We start from the raw sequence: 23,766 nt of genomic DNA on the forward strand, positions 1-23,766 counted from the left end.
GGCAACGCCCGCGCCAGCGCTCCGAAAGCGGCGGCCGCGAGAGCAGAAGCTGCCGCTGGGCGGGCCGCCGGCCGGCAACCGGGACGGCAGCGACTGCCGGGGGCCGCGCCGGCCTCCCCGCCCGCAGGCACCCACGGCCGGCAGGCACCGAACTCCCCCGGCGGGGACACCCGAGCCCGCCGGAGGGTCGCGGCGCAGCCCCCGGCCGGCGGCGAAGGGGGGAAGGCGCCGCCCCGTCTCGAGGAGACGTACGGCCAAGAAGTTCCGCTCCGCCCCGCCCCGCCCCAGGCCCCCCTCACCCGCGGCGCGCGCTCGCTCGCTGGCTCCCTCACGCCAACGCCGCTCGGCGGCGCCGCCCCCAAACAGCGCGGCACGTGACCCGCGGGAGGGGCGGGGCGGCGGCGTGCGGCCGCTCCGTGCTGCGTCACGCGGGGCGCGCCCGCGCGGGAGGAAGTTGCGTCACGCGCGCCCGCCTGCCCTGGCCACGTGACGCTGACGCGCGGCGCCCCCTCCCGCCGCGGGCCGTTGCCGAGGGGAGGCCCCTCCCCCGCAGCGCGGTGGCGGCGGCGCCGCCGACCTGGGAGCGGAGCAGCCGGGCCGCCGGGGCCGATGGCGGGGGACGAGAGGGGCCCGCGTCCCGCGGGGCCGGGTGACGGCGGGGCACGGGGAGGGCCGGGCGCGGCGGGGAGGGGGGGGCGGCGGCGCTGTTTACCGCCCCGTCACTCCCCCCTCCGCTCGCTACTGTCATGGCGACGGGGGAGGGGCCGTCACCTGAGCGGGGAGGGGGGGCGGGAGGGGGAACCGGCCCGCGCCACGTGACCAGAGGGGACGCGCCGTGGCGGCCCGGTCCCCTGTCACGTGAGGCGGGCTCCTTCCCCCTCCCCTCCTCCGCCCTCCCAGCACCCCGCGGCTTGTTCCGGTCACGTGCCCGCCCCCTGCCCGCCCCATGGCCCCGGCGGCGGCGCCGGCCCGACCCCCGTAGCGCCCGCTCCCGCCCCGGGCCCCTCCCGCGCGGCCCGCCGGCAGCAGCCGGCACGCCGGCCCGGAGCAGGTCCCCGGCACCGCCCGCACGGTAAGGAGCCCGCCGGCGCGGGGGACGGGGAGGCGGTGGCGCCGGGCACTCTGCGTGCGTGCGTGTGTGTGTGAGGGGCAGCGGGGCCCGATCCGCCTCCCGGCCGCGCCGCCCTGTCCCCGGCGGTTCCCTCCCGGCTGCGGCGGCGCAGCGCCTGCCGGGGAGCGCTGCGGCGGGCCCGACGCCGCGCCGGCTCGGCGGGGCGCGCTGCGGTGGTGCCGCGGCGGCCTTTGGCCTCCCGCTCTTCCTCCCTGCCCGCTCGCTGCCGCCGCGCCGGCCGCCGTTTAACGGCGGCGGCCTGGCGGGGCCGTGAGGGAAGGGACCGAGAGGCGCGGCGGCAGCCGCCGGTGTGCGCCCCCCGGGGAGGGGGCGGCGGGAAGATGGCAGCGCCGCGCCGGCGGGATGGCGGCGGGGGGGCACTGGGCTTCACCCGAGCGCTTGCTCGCGGTGGGGGCGAGAGACAAAGAGGTGCCCGCGCACCGCCTGCCCGGGCCGCGGCCACCTTCTGCCGGGGAGGCCGGCCGTCGGACAGACCCCGCCGGTGCCCTGCCGGGGCCGCGCGGGCTGTCCTCGGGCCCGTTTCGCCGCAGGCAGAAACGCTACGCGAGGCGCGGGGCATGCGAGGCGCGGAGGAAGGCCGGATTGACCCTTCGGGCGGGCTCGGGGGCGCGGACTGTGGATTCCCGCCGCGCTCGCCGGTGCCCAGGACAAACGGCACTTCTCACGCCCCCCCCGTTCTGCTGACAGGCCCGCTGCTGCCCCTCGGGCTGCTCTTCTGCCCGCTCCCGGCCCCACCCAGCGGTCCCTGGGCTGTGCGGCCGCACCGTCGGGGCCCGGCTGCATACCCGTGCCGCTGCGGTTCAGCCTGGGCCATTAGCGTAGATACTCTGCTGTTCCCTGCGGGGAGTGGAAACCTAGCAGCAAGGCCTGCGTCAAATCTGTCAGAGCTCGCCTGCCAGCCCATGCCCACCCTGGCCAAGTCAGGATTATTAAAATGTGTAAAGGTTTTCTTTATTTCTGCTCAGAACTTGACGAAACCATATGGGAAGAGACTGGAGTGAAATGCCGGTAATGGAGAGCGTTCAGAACAGGTGTTGTAAGGAACAGAGAAGAGAGGTACCTGGTTTTAAAAGTGGTTAGGAAGAGTCGCTGCGTTGGAGGAAGGACAGCTGTTGGAATTTGACAGTATTTCCAGAAGCTGTGTTCGCTCCTATAGAGCTAGGAGGGGAGCGGTTATAGGTGGATAAGCAAACAGGACCTTTTTTGTTTGTTTGTTTTATGCCAACACTGAAGCTTCCTGATAGACTTTGCCAGTTGTAAACTGCAGCTGAAATTAACATCCTCAAGACAGGCTTGATGACAAGTCATACCCCATGGGTTAGAGCTACTGGTAGACCCAAGTGCTTTTCAGAGCTATTAACCATCACTTCAAAAGCTCTGCTGCTGAGAATTTAAAATAAACTGTGTCTGCCCTTCCTATTCTGGAAGATACTTAAACTGGAGAAAGGTCCGTCTTTCAACATTCGCAGCTGAAGTACTCTAATGCTGCTTCTTTTAGCAGCAGATTAAAATTATCACATAAAGCTGTAAAATCACAGAATTTCTCCATGTGCATGTTGCAGTTCTTGCCCCTTTGAGCAGTAGTGTCTGCACTGCATCCGCAGTACTGATTCCTGGAAACTTCAGTTGTTAAATATAGAGGTTGGGAGGTTTGGGCAGGCGTGAATAGATCATTGATGGCTCTCACCCTTCTGCATAGTAAGCTTTAAGTGTCGAAAAAGAAAACGACTGGTGTACTGTGTGTGCTTAGCAAGGACATAGCCTTCCCCTCTGCAGGTGGTAGGAGACCATCCTCATGCTTTTCTAGCAGCTAGGCGAGATTTCTATTTTAGAATTTTTCCTGTACTTCTTGTAACAAGAAGCCATCTTGTTTTTATTAGTGAAAGACGGTAACTTTCCTAAATCCTGATTACTAATTATATTTATTCTTTCTGATGTACTGTTCAAAAGACAGCTCGGGTTTTTCTCCATTTTGGGTAATGCTTACTGTGCTTGTGAGTTCTATCATTCTACTGCCACCGTAAATTACTGCATGAAAAAGGAAGCACAGCAATGACATAAATAAGAACAGCAGTGAGCTAGTGTGTTCACCCTCCCAGAAGGTAGAATGAGCCGTTTGTGGGATAATTGTGCATTCACAGATTGCACACTGCAGGGTACTGTGCTAGAAGCGCTGCGGTTGTAAAGGAGAACTTGCTAGCTGATCGTTTTCTTCCATAGTCAAAAGACTGGTTGTAGGTGGGTGAAACAGCATGGTAGAAAAGCAAAGCAACTTGCATCAGAATGAGCCTGACTATGGAAATGCTTTCCTTTGCTGTTCAGTACAGGTTTAATTCCTTTGCATTCCGTGGCTTTGTCTCTACTGCATTGGATAATAATGACCTTAAAGGACTGTAAAGTAACACGGGAAAAAAAAGCCAAAATCCTTAGTCTTGCATATGTTGAGGTTTCTAGTCTGTTAGAGTCTGTGGCCAGCTGCCTTTTTCCGGTAAGGATAGGGTGCTGATGAGAGACTACAGGCCTGCAACAGGAAATTCTACATAAAATGGTAGTGCAAATAGCACTGAAAGAATAATGCTGCTGGGGAGACTGTAATGGATTATGCTCGGAAACGGTCCTGAAATCATGCCATGCAGTTTTCTTTGAGAGAGAAGTATTAGCAGGGCTGCTCTGAAGGTGGCTCAGCGTGTTCTAGTGACAGCTGCAGTGGTGCTGATGTGAAACCCCACATTCAGCTCAGCATCACTGAAGTCTTTGGCAAAGCTTTGGATGACTGAAATGATGAAGGAGCGAAGCTTAAGTGCAGAGCCCTTTTGCCATTAAGGCTTTCCATTTAGTATTTTACCTAACTCATTTCTGAGATGGGCTTGTAAGACTTCTGCTGAAGAGAATGCTATGCTACTGTCCAGGCTGTCAGAGTAAAATATTTGTCTTGCTGCTGTTTTTTTAAAGAAAGAAAAAAAAAGTATGTGAAATTAAATGCTTAGAATTACCATTTTGGGATACCTTCTAGTAGTGCGATAGCTGATGCAGTTTGCTGTTTGAAGTTTGATGTGGGCCCCAGCAAATATTACAGGTATTGTAAAGCACATGAAACATGCATATCGGCATTTGAAAATACTATTTTACATAACAAAACACAGCAATTGGACAGACTAAATATTCACAGCAAACGTACCAAAGATGTAGTTTTTTGATAGGTGTACGACACTATGTTAATAGAATGTAATCATACTTGCAGTGTCCTTAATCTCTTGAGAAATTTAAGGCTGTAGGGTGAACTTGTAGAGAGGAATGATAGTGGCTGCTGGGCAGAAGAATGCAGCAAGTATCAAAAAGCTTGTTGATGTGAGACTGGTCACAAAATTACCATTGTGTTAAAGTAGGTGTAACATTAGTCCCTCAGACTTTGGGGGAGAGGGATAGGAAACTGGCCAGCTGGAATCAAGTGTACAAAACATTGTTTGAGCCTTGGGCAAAAACCACCATAGCAAGAACAGGAGTGTAACTGGGCTACCTTATCTTTAGCACAGAGAACTGAAAATCCATGATTTTTCACGTACCTTGTATCCTTCACTTTTCTGAAATGACTTAACATCTGCCATTCACACTGAAGAAGGGAATTGCTGCCAAATGCCAGAGGAGAGTTGGAATTTATGTCATTGCTTAGCTTTGGTATTCTTCTGAACTTGAAAAACCAATAAAGGAACATTAAACCAGGAAAATGTGGTTATCAGTTTAAATGTAAGATTTGCAGGTCTTTTATTGGAGCAGAAGCAGTATCAGCAATATAATTAGATTAATTATTTAGGTAGCTGGCATTATTTTTTTAAAATAAATTTGCTGATTGCACTGACAGAGGGGAACATGTTTATCTGGAATGTTTCAAAAATGATGTAGGCATTAACAAGTAAATGTGCATTGTAATACTTTAATATAGGTAAGAGTAGTGAAAGAGTTACAGCAAAAATATTTATACTAATCAGCTCAACTGTATGTTTTTAATAGCTCTTTATAGCCACAATGGCAACGTCATCTGAAGAAGTGTTACTAATTGTAAAGAAGGTACGTCAGAAGAAGCAGGATGGAGCTCTCTACCTTATGGCTGAACGGATAGCATGGGCACCTGAAGGCAAAGACCGATTCACAGTCAGCCATATGTATGCAGACATCAAATGTAAGTGAACGCTTTTCCTATTTCAGCTTCAGTAAGCAGTATTTCGATAAACATTTAAATACAACCCAAACCTTATTTTCCATAAGACAGTAGTAGGTAGGTTAGGAAGGTTGCAAGGGGCTGGAGCTTTGACTAGGTTATTCTGTGTAGCAGCAGAGATCAGGACCATGGTTAAGTATCACCAGTTTAGTAAGGATGCTATTGCAGAACTTCTGTAGTCTTCAGATGTCTAAGTTATACTGCATTTGCTATTAACTTCTGATAAACTTCTGCAATAAATGGAACAGAAAAATAATCTGCCATATGCTTGTGGAGAGAAGGGTGGGAGGAGGGTTGAGGAAGAGTATAGGATTTTCAGGGTCTAACACAGAACTATCTGGCATGTCATCTGTTAAACTATGCATCTAAAGCTGTCTCAATTTTCATATAAAATGAACCTCGCTGTTTTATTTTCATCCAACAGACCATAGCTTCAGAAGTGCTAGCTTCTGTAGTTTGGCCTAACTGGTAACATTCCGAATAAGTGTTTGCTGTTGCAGTAGTAGAGTACTTGCAAGTCAAAACTGAACAGTAAATGTCTGTAGAATGCTGCCTTTCTGGCTTCAATTAGTGCTCATATTCCATGTGCTGTAATGCCAAAGAAGGAATAAAAAGAAAGTTGCATGTGTCACTTGGTAAAGGTTTAGTGATTATTGCTGTTTAAAGTCACGTACAAGTACTGCAGCATGATCAGAAGTGTGTGTGATGAATCAGAACTAATACACTGTTTTCTTAAATACAAATGTGATAAGGTGTTTAAAAGCTCTGTTCACCTATAATAATCAACTTTGTGAAGGTTTTATTTAGCTATTTACTTAAGCAACTTACATTTAAAATATTTACATGTACAGGTATTGAAGTATTTTTAACTTAGATGAAAGATGCTCTTTTTTGTCATCTAAAATAAAAAAAGGGGGGCGGTATTTGTAAATTTGTAATAGAGATGATGATTTAGTGGTGACATCTGGTTCCTGTCTCCCACTTGCATGGGAGAAAGGGGTAAGATTCAAAGTTAGGTTAGTGCCATTTGCAGTGCTACACTGAAGTCAATATAGCACAACAGTCCATAGAAGTAGTTGTTCTAGCCTCCTCTCCCTCTGGTTACAAGAAAGGAAGCAGGAGTTAGGTGTTTCTTATGAGTCATGAGAGTGTAATAGCACCTTGGAGGCACTGGTGATCCACTTTGGGTGTACTAATGGCTAAATGCGCTTACCACACCACTTGAAATCAGCATACCTTTGCTGTCAACAGACGTGCTGTTACCCCACACTGCATCTCCTTTCTTACCACTTCTCTTCTGTGGGAACTGGTCCAGCTGGAAAAACAAAAGGGGGTTACTTTTCAGTGGATCATTTTCTTGGTTCAGCTTGCTGCACAAACACTAACACTAGCAGGAAGAAGTGGAAAGGGGGAATAAGGTTGTCACCTTTCAGCAGCAGCCTGGATTGGTACCAGGCTAAAGTGTCCAGGTGATGACAGTCTAATATGCAGCAGTTTTCCAATGGAGGATGTGGGGAATGCAAAGATGAATCAGGGCTCCTGAGCAGTAGCTGAAGGATACTGAGCAGTAGGCTACTGGTGTCCATGTCTTGTGTTTTAGAACAAGGTGCAGGGTTCAAACTAATTTAAGGGGAGCACTGTCTGTTCCACTTTCATGGCTGGAATTCACACACAGGATAATGGTATTTAATTGGATGATGAGGATAACTGCTTATAAGCAAATACTCTAGGGAAGAGAGTTTCTTGTATAAGCTTACTGTCTGTTGCTAATTAATACTCTCTGTGTAATCTAGGCCAGAAAATCAGTCCAGAAGGTAAAGCTAAAATTCAGCTTCAGCTAGTATTGCATGCAGGGGACACAACCAACTTTCACTTCTCCAATGAGAGCACAGCAGTGAAGGAGCGAGATGCAGTAAAGGATCTTCTTCAACAACTGTTGCCCAAGTTCAAAAGGAAAGCTAATAAAGAACTTGAGGAGAAGAACAGGTAAAGAGAAAGGAGCCTTGAAGTTTTTGGGGTTTTTTTTGGTTACCTAACTATAGGGTATTTCTGCTAACAGTTATTGTTATTGCAACATCGTTAGTGGTACAGCATTTGTTTCCCCAGTAAAAATCTCTCCGCATTCAATTTAGAGGCAGTCCCTTGAGACTTACATAACTGTAACATGTTGAGACTATACTTGTGTTCTCAGTGACACGTTCTTGAGGTGTAAAGGCAGCCAGCCCAGCTGCCACCCAGTCTTTGTTATCCATGGCTATGAGATGAAAGCACCCAACTGGCAGTCTGTCTCTTTAGTCTTCTTAAGTATGTATGTATCAGTTAGAAAAGCTGCTTGAAAGATTTTTTTTTTTTCCAGAAGTTCTCACCTTCCTTGATTTGTTTTTTTTTTGTTTGTTTTTTTTGCCTCCCTACATAACCCCTTCCCCTTCAAATCTTCTTTCCTGGTGTTGTATATACTCTACTAAATTGCTAGGTATTTTCATGCATCTCACTTGAGATGTAGTAGTTTGTTATTTGGTATACAGGATGTTTATTCTAAAAATGTTTTGAGAAGACATTCAGGACCTAAGTCCTTTTCCTGAAAGGGCTTTTAAGATACGTTTCCGTTCCTTTAAAATGTTTGTGTTAAACCAGTCCTTGTGGCCATAGAGCACGCTTCTCTGTGTCTCCCCAGATGAGTTTCACTTCATTCTAGCATCTGCTGCGAATTCTGTATCTGCTAGCTTCCGTTTCCAAAGACTGTTCTAGCTTTGAACTTAGGTAAGCTAAAGCTAGATTTTTCAAAACATAGGAGCATTGCCTCATTGGGCAGATTGGATCTTTACAAGGTTTCCCAACAGAAGGGCAAGAGCCCTTGTGCTGGAGCTCTGACACATCCAGGATTAACTGGTTCCAGTACTGCAGTGACCACTAGGGTCTACACCAGTGCAGACTGCTTTGGCACTGTTACCATACTAGCTTCTTTATGCTACGTGCCTTATTTCTAACAGTATTAATACTGAGTACATGAGCAGTCTTAACTCTGAATCTTTGTATCCTTAAATGGAGTTTTACAGTATTATGCCAAGTGCCATTAAGAGCTTTTCTAGTTACAGAAAAGCTAGGATCTCTGCACATATTCAGTCATATCCTGTTCTTTTGATGATTAGAAGTCTGAGTCTAGTGATGGGGCTTCATTAGCTTGATTTGCAACACATGAGGCAAAAAAGTTTCAACCTGTTCTGGAAGGGTACTACATCCAGAGTCCCTGCGGCTCTTCCTCCATTTATTGATATGTGGGGGTCAGGTATGTACCAAAATTCCAAGTTTTAATGAAATAATTAGAATAACAGACTGCTTCCTGCTGCACTGATTTGTAAGAATTGCTACTAGTCCTTATTTGTACCAACAAGAAAAACTGGAAAAACCTTGATGGTTAAAACATAATAGGGATGTCCTACCACAAAGTTTTCACTTCCACCTCATCCTACTTCATCCTTAGAACAGCTACAGACTTTCATTCAGTCCAAATTGCAGTTTATCCATGTTCTTCCCTAGATCACGTATTATGTATTCATAAGATTCCTTTGATTCCTTTTTTTTGTTTGTTTGTTTGCAAATGATCAAGACAGTGAGGTACATGCTAAAAGATTGTTGAGGTTATTGGCTGATTGTGAACACGCATACACATTTCCCTGAAAATAGCTTAGTGGGTTTCAAATTAGGTATACAGCTGTATGAAAAGCTGCTTAAACATGAATTAACTGAAGTTTCAGGTGCATACACTCTTTGCATTTTGGATAACAAGGGTGATACTTGGTATTTGGATGATAACTTTTGTAAACATTATTACCTGGTGGAAGTGGTGACACTGAATGTTTCTGTAGCACTTGTGCTGCATGTGATAGTTAAGTGATGAAGATCCTACTGTCACCAACAGAAGCATAAATAAACAAACAACTCAGGGTAATGTATGTGTTAAGGTATCTTGTCCTATGCATATTTTGTAATCTTTACTCTTGCACTAGAACAGAGACCTGTAACTGCTGAATTTTAAGATCTTAAACAAGAATTGGATAGTGCTGAAATCTCCTTTTTTCTTCCCTGACAAGACTTCTGTTATGGAAGTTCAAGAAAATTAATTGTGATTTTACAGTTCAGGAGACTCCAGTCTTGGACATGCAAAGACACAAGAGCACCACAGAGTATTTTAGGACAAGATGTTAATCCCACATTAACTTTTTCTTAGGCATTACTGTTTTCTAGCATTTAATGCTATTCCTTAAACATTTTTTTAGTCCTTTTTTAAGTCTTTTGAGACAAATATAGCTATTGAGGTTGGTTATTTGCACAATCTTGTTAAGAAATGCACAGCATTTTGAAAGAAAAGCTGGTTTCTGTTCTTTCTGTGAACTCATGTTAATTATGGAAATCCTACTGATTTATTCTGCAGTGTTTCAATTCTATTCAATACATTCTTTTACCAGAATGCTGCAAGAAGATCCTGTTTTGTTTCAGCTCTATAAAGACCTTGTTGTGAGCCAAGTAATCAGTGCTGAAGAATTCTGGGCCAACCGTTTAAGCCTGAATGCAGGGGATAATTCTGCAGCACCTAGTAAGCAGGATGTGGGCATCTCTGCAGCATTTCTGGTATGTTGAACCTCTACCTTAAAGGATTTTAGAGCGAACAAATCGGGGAAAGCAAGAGTTCTGCTTATGTACTTTATTCCCATATACTTCAATGTTGTTCTTTCCTGGTTCCTCAACATCTCTCTACATGTTAGTTAGACTGTTGCAAGTGTAAAGGAGGACAAAAAAAAAAAAAAAAGGTTTTACGCAAATCTGCAACCTCAAAATTTTGTCAAGTTAAGATGCTCGATTTGAACTTCAAATTGACAATAGGCAGATGTTGTTTATACTGCTGCTCTGCCTTCCACAAAACAGGAATAATGGTGAACTTACAGTCACTAGATTACAGTGTATTAACTCAATACGCTGAAGATATCTGTTGCAGCATTGACATGCATAAATGAAACTGCAAAGACTTGCCACACAAAAGGTTTTATTCCCTCCACAATTTTTTTAAACCAGTACATGCTTTCAGCTACTTGAAGAACAACTTGTGTATCTGAAAGCTCATTTTATCTCTCTCTTTCCCTAGCTTTCAGTTACGTTACCCATTTGTAGAAAGCACACTTCAGTAATCTCAATGCAGTCTAATAGTAATCTAGGTACAATCTTCAGATTCCTCCCACAGAGACATATTCCTACTTTTGCAACAAAATTCATACAGATTATGACTCTTTAGCTGGAATCCCATTTCCACCTCTGTAATGACTGTGCACACATCAAGGGTTTGGGAGGGAAAGAGGAGGTGGGAGTTGTTTTATGACTTAGCTGCTGCACAAACACTTATTTTTTCTCCCTAGAACTACCTGAATCAGTTACCAAATGAACTTGATTGCTCTGATTTCCTGTCTCCCATTATTCTTACACCTTAACAATAAAAAAAAAAAATATCCCAACCCTTCAAAACTGAAGCTTTCTTAAACTGGTTGGGTTTGCGTACTCTGCATTTGTGAAGAAAAAAACTTCAGATATTTGTGTGTCCTAGTTCAAGTTAAAATAACCATCTGGCTCTGCTCAGAATGAGTGTTTCTCTAGGAAGAAGGTGGTACAAAAACTAGAACTTAGGTGTACAGGAAAAGGAAAAAAAGGCGGCAGCATATACAATCATGGACTTTTTCCTGTTACTGAGAATTGGACTGAACGCTTGCTTGCACCAGAGCTTCCTAAAGAGATCACAGAGATCTAACTTGCAAGTTCTGACTAAGGCTTACCCTCAATTTTTAAATTCAATGTTATTTATCAGTCATACTGAGATGCTTTTAGTGTATAAGGAAATACGGTGTAAGCGCCATAAATCCTTTTTTGTCACTTCTTTGTCATCACTGATTATTCACTAGCTGAATTATTGAATGAACAGCAAAAGATCAGGCATACAATAAACATGCCTATTTTTGCTTTGAAACAAGGATATTAAACTAAGCATACCTTCTTTTGACTGATGGAGTAGTCTTTGCTTTTCATCTTCTAAAGCTTACAGTCCGCTTGTTGAATCATCCCGTAAGCAGCAAGTATAATAAAGTAATTGATGCATGCTCTTTCACTTCTCATTCCAAAAATACCTATTTATGATCAAATATGCTATGGATTATTGGAGGAAGAGGATTATTTTATCTGCAGCAGAATTTGATTGCAAGATGCCAGGTTTTCTCCTTCTCCAGTTACAGAAGGCATTCAGACATAACTGTTTTTTCCTCCCTGTATGCTTTTTCTTAGGCTGATGTACGGCCTCAAACAGATGGCTGCAATGGTCTGAGGTATAATTTGACTTCCGATATCATTGAGTCCATATTTCGAACATATCCTGCAGGTAAGAATAGTGCTTTACATAACAAATATATGCATTTAAGATTTGTTTTTTTACTATCTTACTGTGGGAAGACTAGCGTGTTAGTCTGAGCCTGGAAGTATAAAGGACCGTATAATTTTTCCCTGCCTCATTTGAGGGATAGGAAGAAGCATGTGTTAAGACGTGCTTTCAAAATGAAAAATTGATTTCGTTAAATGAGAACATTTTAACTTGTTGCATTGACTTTTTTTTTCAATTGTGAGTAGATATTTGGTTCCCGTGATACTCTCCTACTCAGCATTTCAATTAATTGTTATTTTTCATGAAATCACCTTTGGAAGGAAAAGAATCTGATTTCTGTCATTACCCTTCACTGTATTGAACACTGACACTGGTTCATCTTGGCCCCAGGTTAAAAAGACTAGATGTATTCTGAGAATAACTAGAGCTCTGGCAAATCAGACTTCTGCATGTGCAATTCAAATTACTCAGACCACTGTTAGGTGCATTTCTTTTCAAAGCATTAGCTAGCATTGCAGGGCATAATAGGGTACCTGTTTGCTCATGCTTAACTACTGCATTCCCTTACATTTGATTGGCATGAACAAAGGCAGCATTCGACAGAAAGCAAGGAAGCAAGCAAGGGAATTTTAACATAAAATACCATATTAAGATTTGCAGAACAGTTTGTAATCATTATGGTTTTTCTTACAGTAAAAATGAAATATGCAGAAAATGTTCCACATAACATGACCGAGAGGGAATTCTGGACACGATTTTTTCAGTCTCATTATTTCCATCGGGACAGGCTCAATACAGGCTCAAAAGACCTCTTTGCAGAATGTGCCAAACTGGATGAGAAAGGTAAACTTTTTGACTGTCTTTCTACAGTAGGCTGCTACTGTCTTAGCTATATCATAGAACACAACACCCAAGAGGTATATCTAGTAAACCTAGCAAAGCTGAAGTCAAAAGCTTTCTTATGTCCGTTTACTGGGCATCTTATTTGTTGAACCGTAAAGTGAAAGCTACAGATGGTCGTTGAAAGTTAGCTATCGCTTTGCTATTCTTAGCATGTTTAATAGTGAGTGCATTTCTTGAAACAAATTAGCCTTTGGAAAGTGGTAGCACTAGAAATATCTTTATCACAACTCATGCAGCAGTAAATAACAACTCATACAGCAGTAAATCTGTGATAAATTCCATAATAGGCTATCATGCTAGATCGATTATGCTCTGCCATCAGTTAATATGGAATAATTTTGTTTACATAAGGCTTTGTTTTGTGGTATGTGCACAATTTACAACAGGTATCGCTTTTGTTATACATCAGTTTTTAGTAATACACAAATATGGATCAATCCTGTTTAAGGTTTTCTAGGGGAGTTGCCATCCCTGTTCTCTGTCAGCCTTTTTAATGTGAAATCTTAAAATACTATCTGACTTAAGTTTTTCTTGAACTTTTGAGGTAGGCTTGTGATGATACAGAAATGTGGAGAGTTGAGATGACTTAATAAGTATTCTGACTAATGAAAGCGTTCTATTAGGAATCCACAACCCTTCACAAGTAAAAGCTATCACCACATATAAATTGCCATTTTACCCAAGACAGAGCAGCAAAACAGGGCTGAAATTAGAAGAAACACACAATTAAGGCTTCCCAGTTCCCACTAATACAACTAACATAACTGTATAACAGTATTCAGTGATGTGTAGAAGTTGATGAAAACTGCACTAATTAGTAGGATGATCTTTTGCAGTAACTTTCCAAGTTTATTCCTTATTTTAAATGAAACTTTGAAAAGGGTTGAAAGTTTTAGTCACAGTGATACTTGAGCATCTGCAGAACCTTTGTCTTCTCCTTTTAAAGTTTAAATATAATCTAATAATCCCACAATTATTCCTATTTGTTTAGATACAGTTTTTCATGGTTTTTTTTTTTTTGTTTCATACAGGGTTAAAAACAATGGTCTCTCAAGGAGTAAAAAACCCTCTGATAGATTTAACAGCTTTGGAAGATAAAACATTAGATGAAGTAAGTAGTTGGCAAAAAAAAACCAACACACACCCCCCCCCTTAGTTTCATTTAAGGAGAAAGTGGGTCCTTCTCCTGTTAAAATAACTACAAATGCTAATTCTAAACCACATCACTTACTAGGCTGCTGCAATGGTTGGGTAGTCAACATTTATACAGTTGTATGTGTGTAAAGAAATGGAGACTCTGCCGATGGACCTGTGTGCCTCAGGTGTCTGCCTTAGTGTGCTGGGTATAAAAGCAGGACTTACCTTTTTCAAAGAATTATTATTTCACTTGGATGGCTTTTTTGTCTAAAATGGACTCTCTGGTTTCTTCCTACCTTTTAGAAGCTGCGACAATGTACAGAAGAGTAGCACAAAACAGGAAAAAGTCTTCACATTTGTTCTCGCTTTGAACATTGCTCTTTGTTTGATTCAGCTTAATTTTAAGGACACTTCATATAATTTTCTTTCTTTAGCTTTAAATACCGTGTTTTGCTAAAAATATGACTAACTTGAACTATTACCTGCCTCCAAGTACAAACTAAAACAACTGTTACAAGTGGTGTACCATCATGTGAACTAACTTAAAGATGCACTTTTCTGCAGTTAATTTATCTTAAACTTCTGAGTTATAATTAATAATGATGCTGCATTTCTAAGTTGTTGGGGTTTGGGTTGGTTTTTTTTTTTTTTGTAAGAGTTGTACAAAACTAACAGTCTGAAACTGGACTAGGTGTTTAGGATAGGTATGCTTGAAGTGCTATCCAAACTGCCCTAGTTTGCTTTTGAGGCTTGTTAACTGCGAGTATGAAACTGAGCATGGAGTAAAGTGAGTTGCCTTCAGCCACCTGGTAACTGGGGAACACTGCCAACATGAAGGCTTGAGGTTGTTTGAATTCCTAGTGGTATCACATCCTTCTGACAGGTGTCATTTAGCCTGTGGGCTGCTGGTGTCCCACAAGATGTTAAAAAGAGGTCAGCAAAACAATTGCTAGCTTTTACTTGCAGTCAGTGCCTGTCTGTTTCGTACACCTGACCCTTAAATTTTTTTTAAGCTGTTCTGGTTTTACTTATAACAGATCATGGTCTTACAAAACTATGTGTTTAAGAATTCTTTTCTTCTCTCAGACACCTCTAAACTGCCAAGTGTTAGCAGAATAAAATAGTCTGTGGAGTTTTTTCAAAGTACATAAGGTGATGACGGGGAGACGGTAGGAAAGTACTGTTTCAGAGGATGATGCAATATCACTCAGTAAAGTTCAGAGGAGGTGGCATGCAGGCTTCCTGACTCAATGGAAAATGGAATCATCCTTCAGGTTTTGGGGCAAGAGGTAGCTAATGTTGTTTTTTTTGTAGGGCTATGGTGTCGCCTCTGTGGCCTCTACATCAAATGCCTCAAAATCCGCTAGAGAAAGTAGCAATGCTGCCATTATAAAACGCTTTAATCATCATAGTGCCATGGTCCTTGCAGCTGGCCTCAGGAAACAGTAAGTTTCAATGTTGTGTGAAAGCTTTTTTGTAACAAATTTTAAGGAATTTCCAAAAGGAAAATGCATCTTCAATTACTCGTCCAACCTTTTCTTTTAATTTTTATGAATGAAGTATTTTGCTCTAGAAGTGAAAGTACCTTTAGGTTCCATTTTACTTTATGAAAGTTCTTCAGAGCTGTCTGAGATGACAAATGGTATTTTTAGCTGAGCTGTTATCATAAAGGAAAGGGTGTTTCTGCCTTAGTTCTCTAGCCCTGGTGAAGGCTGCAGAAGTAGTTTTCTGTTCGCTGTGTGGAGGGGAGGTCTGGTGCAGGGAGTTCCTATCGCCTGCCTTCCAGGAGCAGGTCTGCTGGGGCTTCCTGTAGTGGGGTGCATGGACATAAGTAAATGAGGAAGCAAAAGAACAATGTGGCATGGGTGGATCAGATGAAAGACTCCTCCAGGGCAGTGCCCTGCCCCAACCCAAAAAAAAGAGTATCAGCTGGTTATGTATATTTACTGTAAACTTCACAAATTAAAGTTCTTAAAAGAGGCATGAAATGGGTTTGATGTGAAGTCTGCTTTACAACCGTTGTATAGACAACCACTCTGTCCAAATCCTACAGACCTTACCTGTGAGAGATCTTTATTAAATAACTTTCTTCTGTTTGGCCATGCTCCCTCATGCTGTTGCTCTGTCTTGCAGAAATTGAACAGTGGATCTTAAACAATCTCTTCTGGGTAATGTGTGTTTCTGTTTCTCAGTTCAGAAAGAGATAAAACAATAGCTCTCATTCTGAAACAGTAGTACCTCAGGGCTCCTGTAGCTTTGCTAATGCTTGGTTGGCATAAGTGTGTATGCAAAGTGTTTCTAGTTCAGGTGTTATTTTGCTGTGTCCCACTTGCATTGTGGGCATGCCACTATTTCTGAAGGGAGGGAGAAGCACCCTCCCCGGCTGTTGAATTTCCCCCTTGACAAACAGGGTTATTTGAGGAGTTGATTCCTTCTATCTAGATCAACTTCTAGAAATGAAAACATAAGGGGAAAAAAGTTGATACACAGTATGTGAACATGCATATAAAATTTTTGAAACAGGTGTATTTACTTTGTCTCTAGCTTGTATCTTAAGTTGCCTGTGAGGTGAATGCTTCTTAATGCTGTTTCTCTATTTTAAGAGAAGCACAAAATGACCATTACAGTGAGACCAGCAGTACGGATGGAAACTCCAGGGATTCAGATTTCTTTCAACCACCAATGAAAAAGGTATAAAGTTAGATGCAATTCTGACCAAATGGAACTGGACGCTCTGCCTTTCAGAAGATTGCTGAAGGTTCCTTACTTGTTTTATAATGCATCTAAAGTGATACTTATTTAGCTTTGCTTAGAAGTATATAGAGTAAGAACCTGAGGGCCTGTAAGAAGCTTTGTACCTCTGTTAGTAAACACAAATAAATTACACCTTGAAATGTTGTTCTGTTTATCTCTTCAGTAGTGCCCAATGAAAGTAAAAAGTTTCCAGCATGCTTCTGATTGGACCCACAAATCTGGTTCTTTCATTCAGTGCAGTTCTGGTTTTGTGTAACGCCCTCCCCCTTTTTTTTTTCCCCCCAAATGCCTGAAAACGTCTAGAGAACATCCATCTGAAAGAGATACAGGTGTTTAAGCACCAACATTAACCTACTGAGTGTATTGTTTGTAGAAGGTATGATTAAACTGGCACATGGCAGCCTTCATCTTAAGGTCAGAAGCTGAATTGAGGTTAAACTGAAAGTGTAGTGATGCCTGGTGCACTGAAATACAGGGCAACAGCCTGTTTTAGGCTAACCGTAACAGCTCAAAAAGTTGAAGAGAGTACTGTAATTGCTACAAAACTGAATTGAATACTCTTGCTAGAGTTGACAGCCTAAATAGAAGATGCCAAGGGGACTCAAAACCTGCATATATTGTGAGAAAAGGTTGTAGAATACGTGTATTGTTAAATGTTGAGGTAGTCAACGGCTTTGACTTTGCTGAAAACTGCAATTTTTACTGGGGAGTAAATGATATACCAGGACTAGAATAAATGTGATGAAAAGAGGAGTGAAAGAGTAGCATGAGAGTAGGAGACTTCAAAAGTAGTTCTTTCATTGTACAAATCTGGTATCACTGTACTGTTACCTCTCGGCGCTAATGCTCTAGCTCTACTGTCACCAAACAGCTTGGTTAACTATTATGGGTTTAGTCTTAGACTCTTGTACACCAGCCCGTAAATCATTACTATTTCTGCTAATCTGGAGATAGATGGACAGAGAGAGCACAAAGAACGAACTATGTATAGCAGAGCACTTTTTGGAAGCGGCAGGCACTGCAAGCTTTGGCCAAAACCTGCAGAAAAGGTGGTAGTGCCAAGACTTCAAATGACACACTTTGAACAATATTGGGCACTGCTCCCTCTGGAGGGTAGACATGAAACATTCCACACTTTCATTCTCTTGAAGGTTTTAGTAACCTTTCCGCTCAAACTCAGTGAACTGGAAGAAAGCACTAGATGCATCGGATTGTGTCCGTGTTAGTAATGTGTATAATTATTTGGTTTATTTTAGGTGAAACTGCAGGAGTCCATTGAATATGAAGATTTAGCAAAGAATAATAGCATTAAAACTATTGCACTAAACTTAAAGAAGTCTGATAGGTAAGTTAACAAAATATGCATGGCATATTCAATCTAGCAGGTCTCTCATCACAGCCTGCACAGAATCAGCTGATTTAGTCTCTACTTTGCCACATTCAAGTGTGTTTAGGCTAAGTTTAGAAACCTAATACGAACTCCTGCATAAACCAACTTCCAAGTAACGCCCATTTAAATTTGTATTTTTATTTCATCTTGCTTTTCAGCAAGTTAAGTCTCCGTAAGCCTACTTGAAGGGCTTTGACATGTAATTTCTGTGAAAGTCTAACAGGCCTGTATTCACAGTTCAGCACTTCGTTGCAGCTTACAGTGGAAAAATACATGTGTTGCATGTGAAAATATGATGATTCCAAAGAAAACCCACTCCCAGGCAAAAAAAGTGCAGTCAGGATAGTTTGGACAGCTCACTGGTCTAGTATTTTTCTAGTAATAGTCCTCTTGTTTTCTAGACTTTTGAGTTTGAGAACCATAAATGCAACTTCAAAAAGGAGTGATACCACAGGAAAGAGAGCAGTTCCAAATGTGTACCTAACTTCATTTAGCTTAGTTTCAATCAAAAGTGGTGTGAATTCCTCCATTCTAATGCTATTCCCAGAACTAGGTGGCACAGATAGCTTTTCTGTTACTTTGCTGCCATACCATCCCTAACCCAACCTCTTCCCATGTGGCAACGTATTTTACTTTGTCAATAAATAAGATGTAGATAGTAGCGTCAACAGTTGCAAAGCATCTAGAATTGGAAACATTTGAAGAACTGTCCACTGAGTTTGGCCTCTGTTTTACCAACACTCCTATTAATACACTTTTCTCTTTCCTTTTCTCACCTCACAGGTATTATCATGGTCCAACTCCAATTCAATCACAGCAATATGCAACCAGTCAGGATATAATTAATTCTTTTCATAGTATTAGGCAAGAAATGGAAGCATATGTACCCAAACTAACTCAGGTATGGAAGGATACTCAAAAAAATTCCCTCCTTGATACCAGTATCTTGCTTTCTATGTAATCGTGTGTCTCATGTCTACTGGAATTTTAATTTTTCAGGGTAAACTTCATTATCTCCAACAGTTTTGTGTTACTCAATTTATTTTACAACTTCAGGTGATACCTTTTGAGCTATTGTGTTTAAAACTTAAACAATAGGAAACAGTCATTGCTGATATTCAGAGTTATGTTCTACTGTTAGCATGTTCTTTTGAGGAAGTGGTAAAGGTATAAAGTAGTAAAGCAGGACAGTCATCCTACATGAAGCACAGGCCGGTATTATTGAGCCCACCCCCTGAAATTTAGGATGTAATGTCCTTAGTCTTAGGAGGTCATAGTAAGAAGGTTTATAACTGAACGGGTCTTTCACTCCTAAATCTGCTTAGGTAGGATGTAGACCTCACTGTGGGCTGCACAGAAGCTCTGTCCTGGCAACTGGAGGGCAGCATAGCCACATAGCCAATCTCCCCAGGCAGTATCTGAACTTCCTCTGTTGGTAAACCTAGACTGGGCCCTGAGTAAAGCAGCCACAACTGTGAATGTGTCACATTTCTGTATAGTAATTCTCTGTCTCATTTCAAAGTAGCTGCACAGCCAGTTCACGTACTAGCTAAAGAAAAGGTTTGTTTGTCCGTAATTAATTGGAGAGCTTTCAGTGAAAACGTGAGCTTAAAGGCTCTTAAAGGCGCTGTGTCTAATTCTGGAGAAGAACAGACTCTTCATCAGAACTTCCACTGTATCTGCTCAACTGTATCTTTGCCACTGGAGTTCAAATACAACTTACTTTAACAAGATTTTGTTGGAGAGCGTGAAATACAAAATATTTATTCCCTCTCTCCCTTCAGGTTCTTTCAAGTGGTGATGCTACTAGCACTATTGCAGTCCTGTCACCTGGAGGAGCACTTATGCAGGGTGGAACACAGCAAGCCATAAACCGTAAGGATTTAGGATGTATAATACTGTAATTGTATCTTATTGCATTGTACAGCAGTACCTGGCTTGCTGTTTCATCTCCCTCTTAGAATATGTTACAGTGATAAAGGAAATCATGGAAACATGTAGCTGGAGTAATACTGGGTTACAGCAACAAAAGAAAAGCAACACCCCAGCCACACCATGATGGTGGTACTGGCTACGCCAGTGCTGAGGCAAGTGAATGAGAGAAAATTTTACAGAGCAAGTGATGAAGGATGCACTTGATACTAAGTCCGCTTACGGATAATGGAGTTTGCTTGTTCAGCATTTCTCTTTTCTGATTTTTTCCCTGACTTTTAGAAAATAAAGGCATACCTTCTGGGAAAGCTCTAAGGAGGCAAAGTCTAGATTATTGTCTGGAACTAGGATTTTTGCAGCCTGTATTTAAGATCCACAGCTTGCTGTGAAAAAGGACAACTTTTCTTGAAGACAGCAAGGGCAAAACAGACAACCCCTCCTTCTCACATCTCCATTCAGCCACCCCTTTCCCTGTTGGTCACATTCCTGCCAGTTCGAGTTCCTGTCTCTTTAGTCTCACAGCAGATGAATCCCTATTCTCACAGGGCAGGGTTTGTAAGTTTTCCAGTTTAACTTGTGTTACTTAGTCTGAAGAGCAGCAGAGACTAATTCAGACAGCTGAAAAAGCAAGTATGAGTTCTTTATGGTACTGAAAGAAAAGGGGTCAGCAAGCAGTAGTGAGGCTTTCTTACCCATCCCAGTTGACATACTGGGTGCTACACTCTGCTTCTTCGAGCCTGACCACCACTTTTTTTTTTAAAAAAAAGAAAAGCCTCATTCTGGGCTTTGCTATTCACTGTTCAGTTCACTGTGCTCCTGTCAGCCTCAGTGACTGCCTGTGCTTTTTGTCTTTGGTTTTTATGATTGTGGTTCCTTCCCTGTTCTTGAACCCTGCCGGCCCTTCCTTCTTTAAGAGTATCTGGGATACAATTCCTTGTTCCTGCCTAGATTTTTCATCTTCCACATGCTGTGACTGTATCCACCACACAGTATTTAGCACTGTGCTGTGACAAGAACAAGGTGCTGGTCCCAGAAGCAGTACTGCCACACTGTTAGAACAATACAAATACACTGTTTCTAATCCTGGATTAAGTTTGGTGTCCATTCTTTGCCTGGCATGGATCTTCCTATACAATATACAGGTTTCCAAATATATAGCCATAAATAGCACCTGCCCTGATCTAATACTGCCGATAGTCCTACTTCAGGTGCGAGGCACCTCAGCGTTCCCTCCCAGACAAACTTTCTGTGATTCTAGTAGAAATGTTTGTTGCCGAACTCCTTCATTAGCCTTACATTCTGATTTTTCATATGGTAGTTTTGAGTGATGTGACAACATCCTTTTCCTGTTGCAGAGATGGTGCCAAATGATGTTCAGTCTGAACTAAAACACTTGTATGTGGCAGTAGGGGAACTGCTACGACACTTCTGGTCCTGCTTTCCTGTTAACACGCCATTCCTAGAAGAAAAGGTAAGGTGGAGCTTCCTAGTGTGGCCCTGGTTATGGTGTGGCCAGATCATGGATTAGAATGACTGTCATTAACTTTAATTATAGAACTAATACACATGCTTCACATCAGTGCAGCACTTGCTCATCCCTAGAACTGAAGGTCACAAACCAATGAAAAACGTTACTTTTTTCAGCAATTCTGCTGCTGCTGTTGGTTAAAAATGTCCTTGTCCCTTCACACCTGTTAGCCCTCTTCAGGAGCAGTTGCTGTAAGCTAGTTTCAAACAGAATGGTCAGCTATATTCCAGCTGCAGATTTCTCATTGCCAGTTTAGAACACACCAACTAAAGCCCCCCTTCCCCAACTCTAAGACAAAACCTCTGCAGCGACAGTTACAAGAAAGTTTTCCTTATTCGTCTGTCCATTGCAAAAATCACTCAGTCATAGCTTCAAAACATACACTGCTTTTTGGAACAAAGTTGCCTTTAAAAAGAGATGTCTGTCTACAACCAGGTATATGATTGTAACTATTTTTCTGTTGCTGTTAGTTCTTTTGATCTCACATGGATCACAAAGATAAAAATTTGCATTCAGATACGCTGGATTTTCTGCTGCAAAATGTGGCCTGAAAATCCATGGTACAGTCTTTGCTTGAAGCAAAAAAAGATGCTTTTGTGAATATCTTATCTATAGTATTTACTGACAAAGTAATAATGATCACAGTGGCACAGTGCACTTTCAGTCATACTGCACTTGCCTCAAAAATAAATACACACTCAAGAATTGTTAGAGACTGATATTGTAATAACTTTTCTTCCTCAAACTATACATACTTAAAGTAACCCCAGAATTAGTTACAAGGTGTTCTGTTGGAGAACAATTTGTTAAAGGAAATGAAACTTCTGTGCAAGCGATAGTAATACTGCTTTCTGTCTCTCTCAGGTTGTGAAAATGAGGAGCAACTTGGAAAGATTTCAGGTTACAAAGCTCTGCCCATTCCAAGAAAAGATTCGGAGACAGTATTTAAGCACAAATGTAAGGGGAAAACACTCTAACTTTAATTACGTGGGTGCATATTAATAATTTGAATCATAATTATCAGAGGATGGTAGCTTTCTTACTTCTTATCCTAGGGCATTTTTTGTTAACTAGGAAATGGGCAGAAGGAAATGGGGTACAGAGTTAAATGTGTCTTCTCTCCCTGTACAACTTGCTGAGTAATATCAGAAACTGTCAAGAACTTTAATTTGAAATCACCCAATCGAGACAACAGAAAGGGGAAGTCATGTTTCATTTTTCACTTCCACCATGAAGTAGAACTTTAGCAACTTCAAAACCATTTTGCACCATGTCAGACTTGAAGCGGTCACAGACTAAATACGGGGACAGCACAGTCAAGTGTCACTTACTTCCCTATGACCTTCTCAGCTTAGTAGCCCTGTGAACACTTTGCAGTAAGGCCTCAAGGTCCTTTTCTCTTCTTACCTGGCATACCTCTTTGATTGTAGTGAGATTACTCTTAGTGAATAAAAGGAAGAATCCAACTGAGTATCTAATCAAAGGGAGGGGAGGGGATCTGTTTTGCAGTAGCTGGGACATTTTTTTTCCCTCTTAATATTTCAGTTGATAAGTCATATAGAAGAGATGCTGCAGACGGCCTACAATAAGTTCCATACATGGCAGTCCCGGCGTATGCTGAAGAAGACGTGAAAGTGCATGCTGTACAGGTTTGAGAGCAAAATCTGCAATAGGTATAGGAGTACAACCTAGCATATGTGCAGATCTTATAGTTGTTGCAGGAAGACCTGCAAGCTGTGGACTTCTGGAAACAATGCTAACTGAACTTGCACATTTTTGAAAAAGAACTGAGATTAAACTTGAAAACTAGGGAGAAAAACAAGGAAGAACCAAAACAGAAGAGCTGAGGCGCAAAAATATTTAAAAGACACTGTTTACTGCAGTTACTCAGGAACTGCTTTTGATTTGCATAAAGAGCTGCTTTCAGAAATAAAAAATTTAAAGAGGGTGTATTAATAAAATCTGTTTTTCTGTCTAATTTTTTTTTTTTTTTTTTAAGAAGTGTATGGCACAGGGTAGAACTCAAAAGTTTTTCTTCACTGGATTCTGACATTTTATTGAATTCTGTTTGTACTTTCTGCAACAGTTTAACAATGATAGAGTACAGCTGAGACTGTTTTTGCTTCAAACATCTGGGCGAGTGTAGCTGTCGGAAGACAAGCTTCTGCCATATGTTTCCCCACCAATTGGAAGCAAGAGACATTGCACTGAAAGCTGTTTATGGTCTGGGGTCCCTAAAGGCACATGGGGGCAAACTTTTGCCTGAAGTCTTGGATTTTTATGCAGAATTTTTTCAGCCATCAGTTTTGCATGTTTTCCTTTGAGTGCAAGTGGGTGCTACTGCAATCTTTTTTTTTAC

The 23,766-nt window shown here is 42.5% G+C and overlaps 1 protein-coding gene across 1 annotated transcript; it reads left to right on the plus strand.

Moving 5' to 3' along the window:
• Positions 1–1,061: 1,061 nt before the first annotated feature.
• GTF2H1 (general transcription factor IIH subunit 1) lies at positions 1,062–23,392 on the plus strand. The gene is made up of 15 exons (XM_059825763.1): positions 1,062–1,072; positions 5,141–5,309; positions 7,142–7,334; positions 9,815–9,977; positions 11,670–11,763; positions 12,457–12,606; positions 13,698–13,777; positions 15,118–15,248; positions 16,407–16,494; positions 17,814–17,902; positions 18,731–18,848; positions 19,732–19,822; positions 21,235–21,350; positions 22,272–22,364; positions 22,953–23,392. The coding sequence occupies exons 2-15, from the start codon at positions 5,156–5,158 to the stop codon at positions 23,037–23,039; spliced, it is 1,647 nt and encodes a 548-aa protein (XP_059681746.1). The 5' UTR covers positions 1,062–1,072; positions 5,141–5,155; the 3' UTR covers positions 23,040–23,392.
• The last annotated feature ends 374 nt before the right edge of the window (positions 23,393–23,766 follow it).

The sequence above is a fragment of the Gavia stellata genome, chromosome 17, assembly GCF_030936135.1.
Source record: "Gavia stellata isolate bGavSte3 chromosome 17, bGavSte3.hap2, whole genome shotgun sequence".
Classification (NCBI taxonomy): domain Eukaryota; kingdom Metazoa; phylum Chordata; class Aves; order Gaviiformes; family Gaviidae; genus Gavia; species Gavia stellata.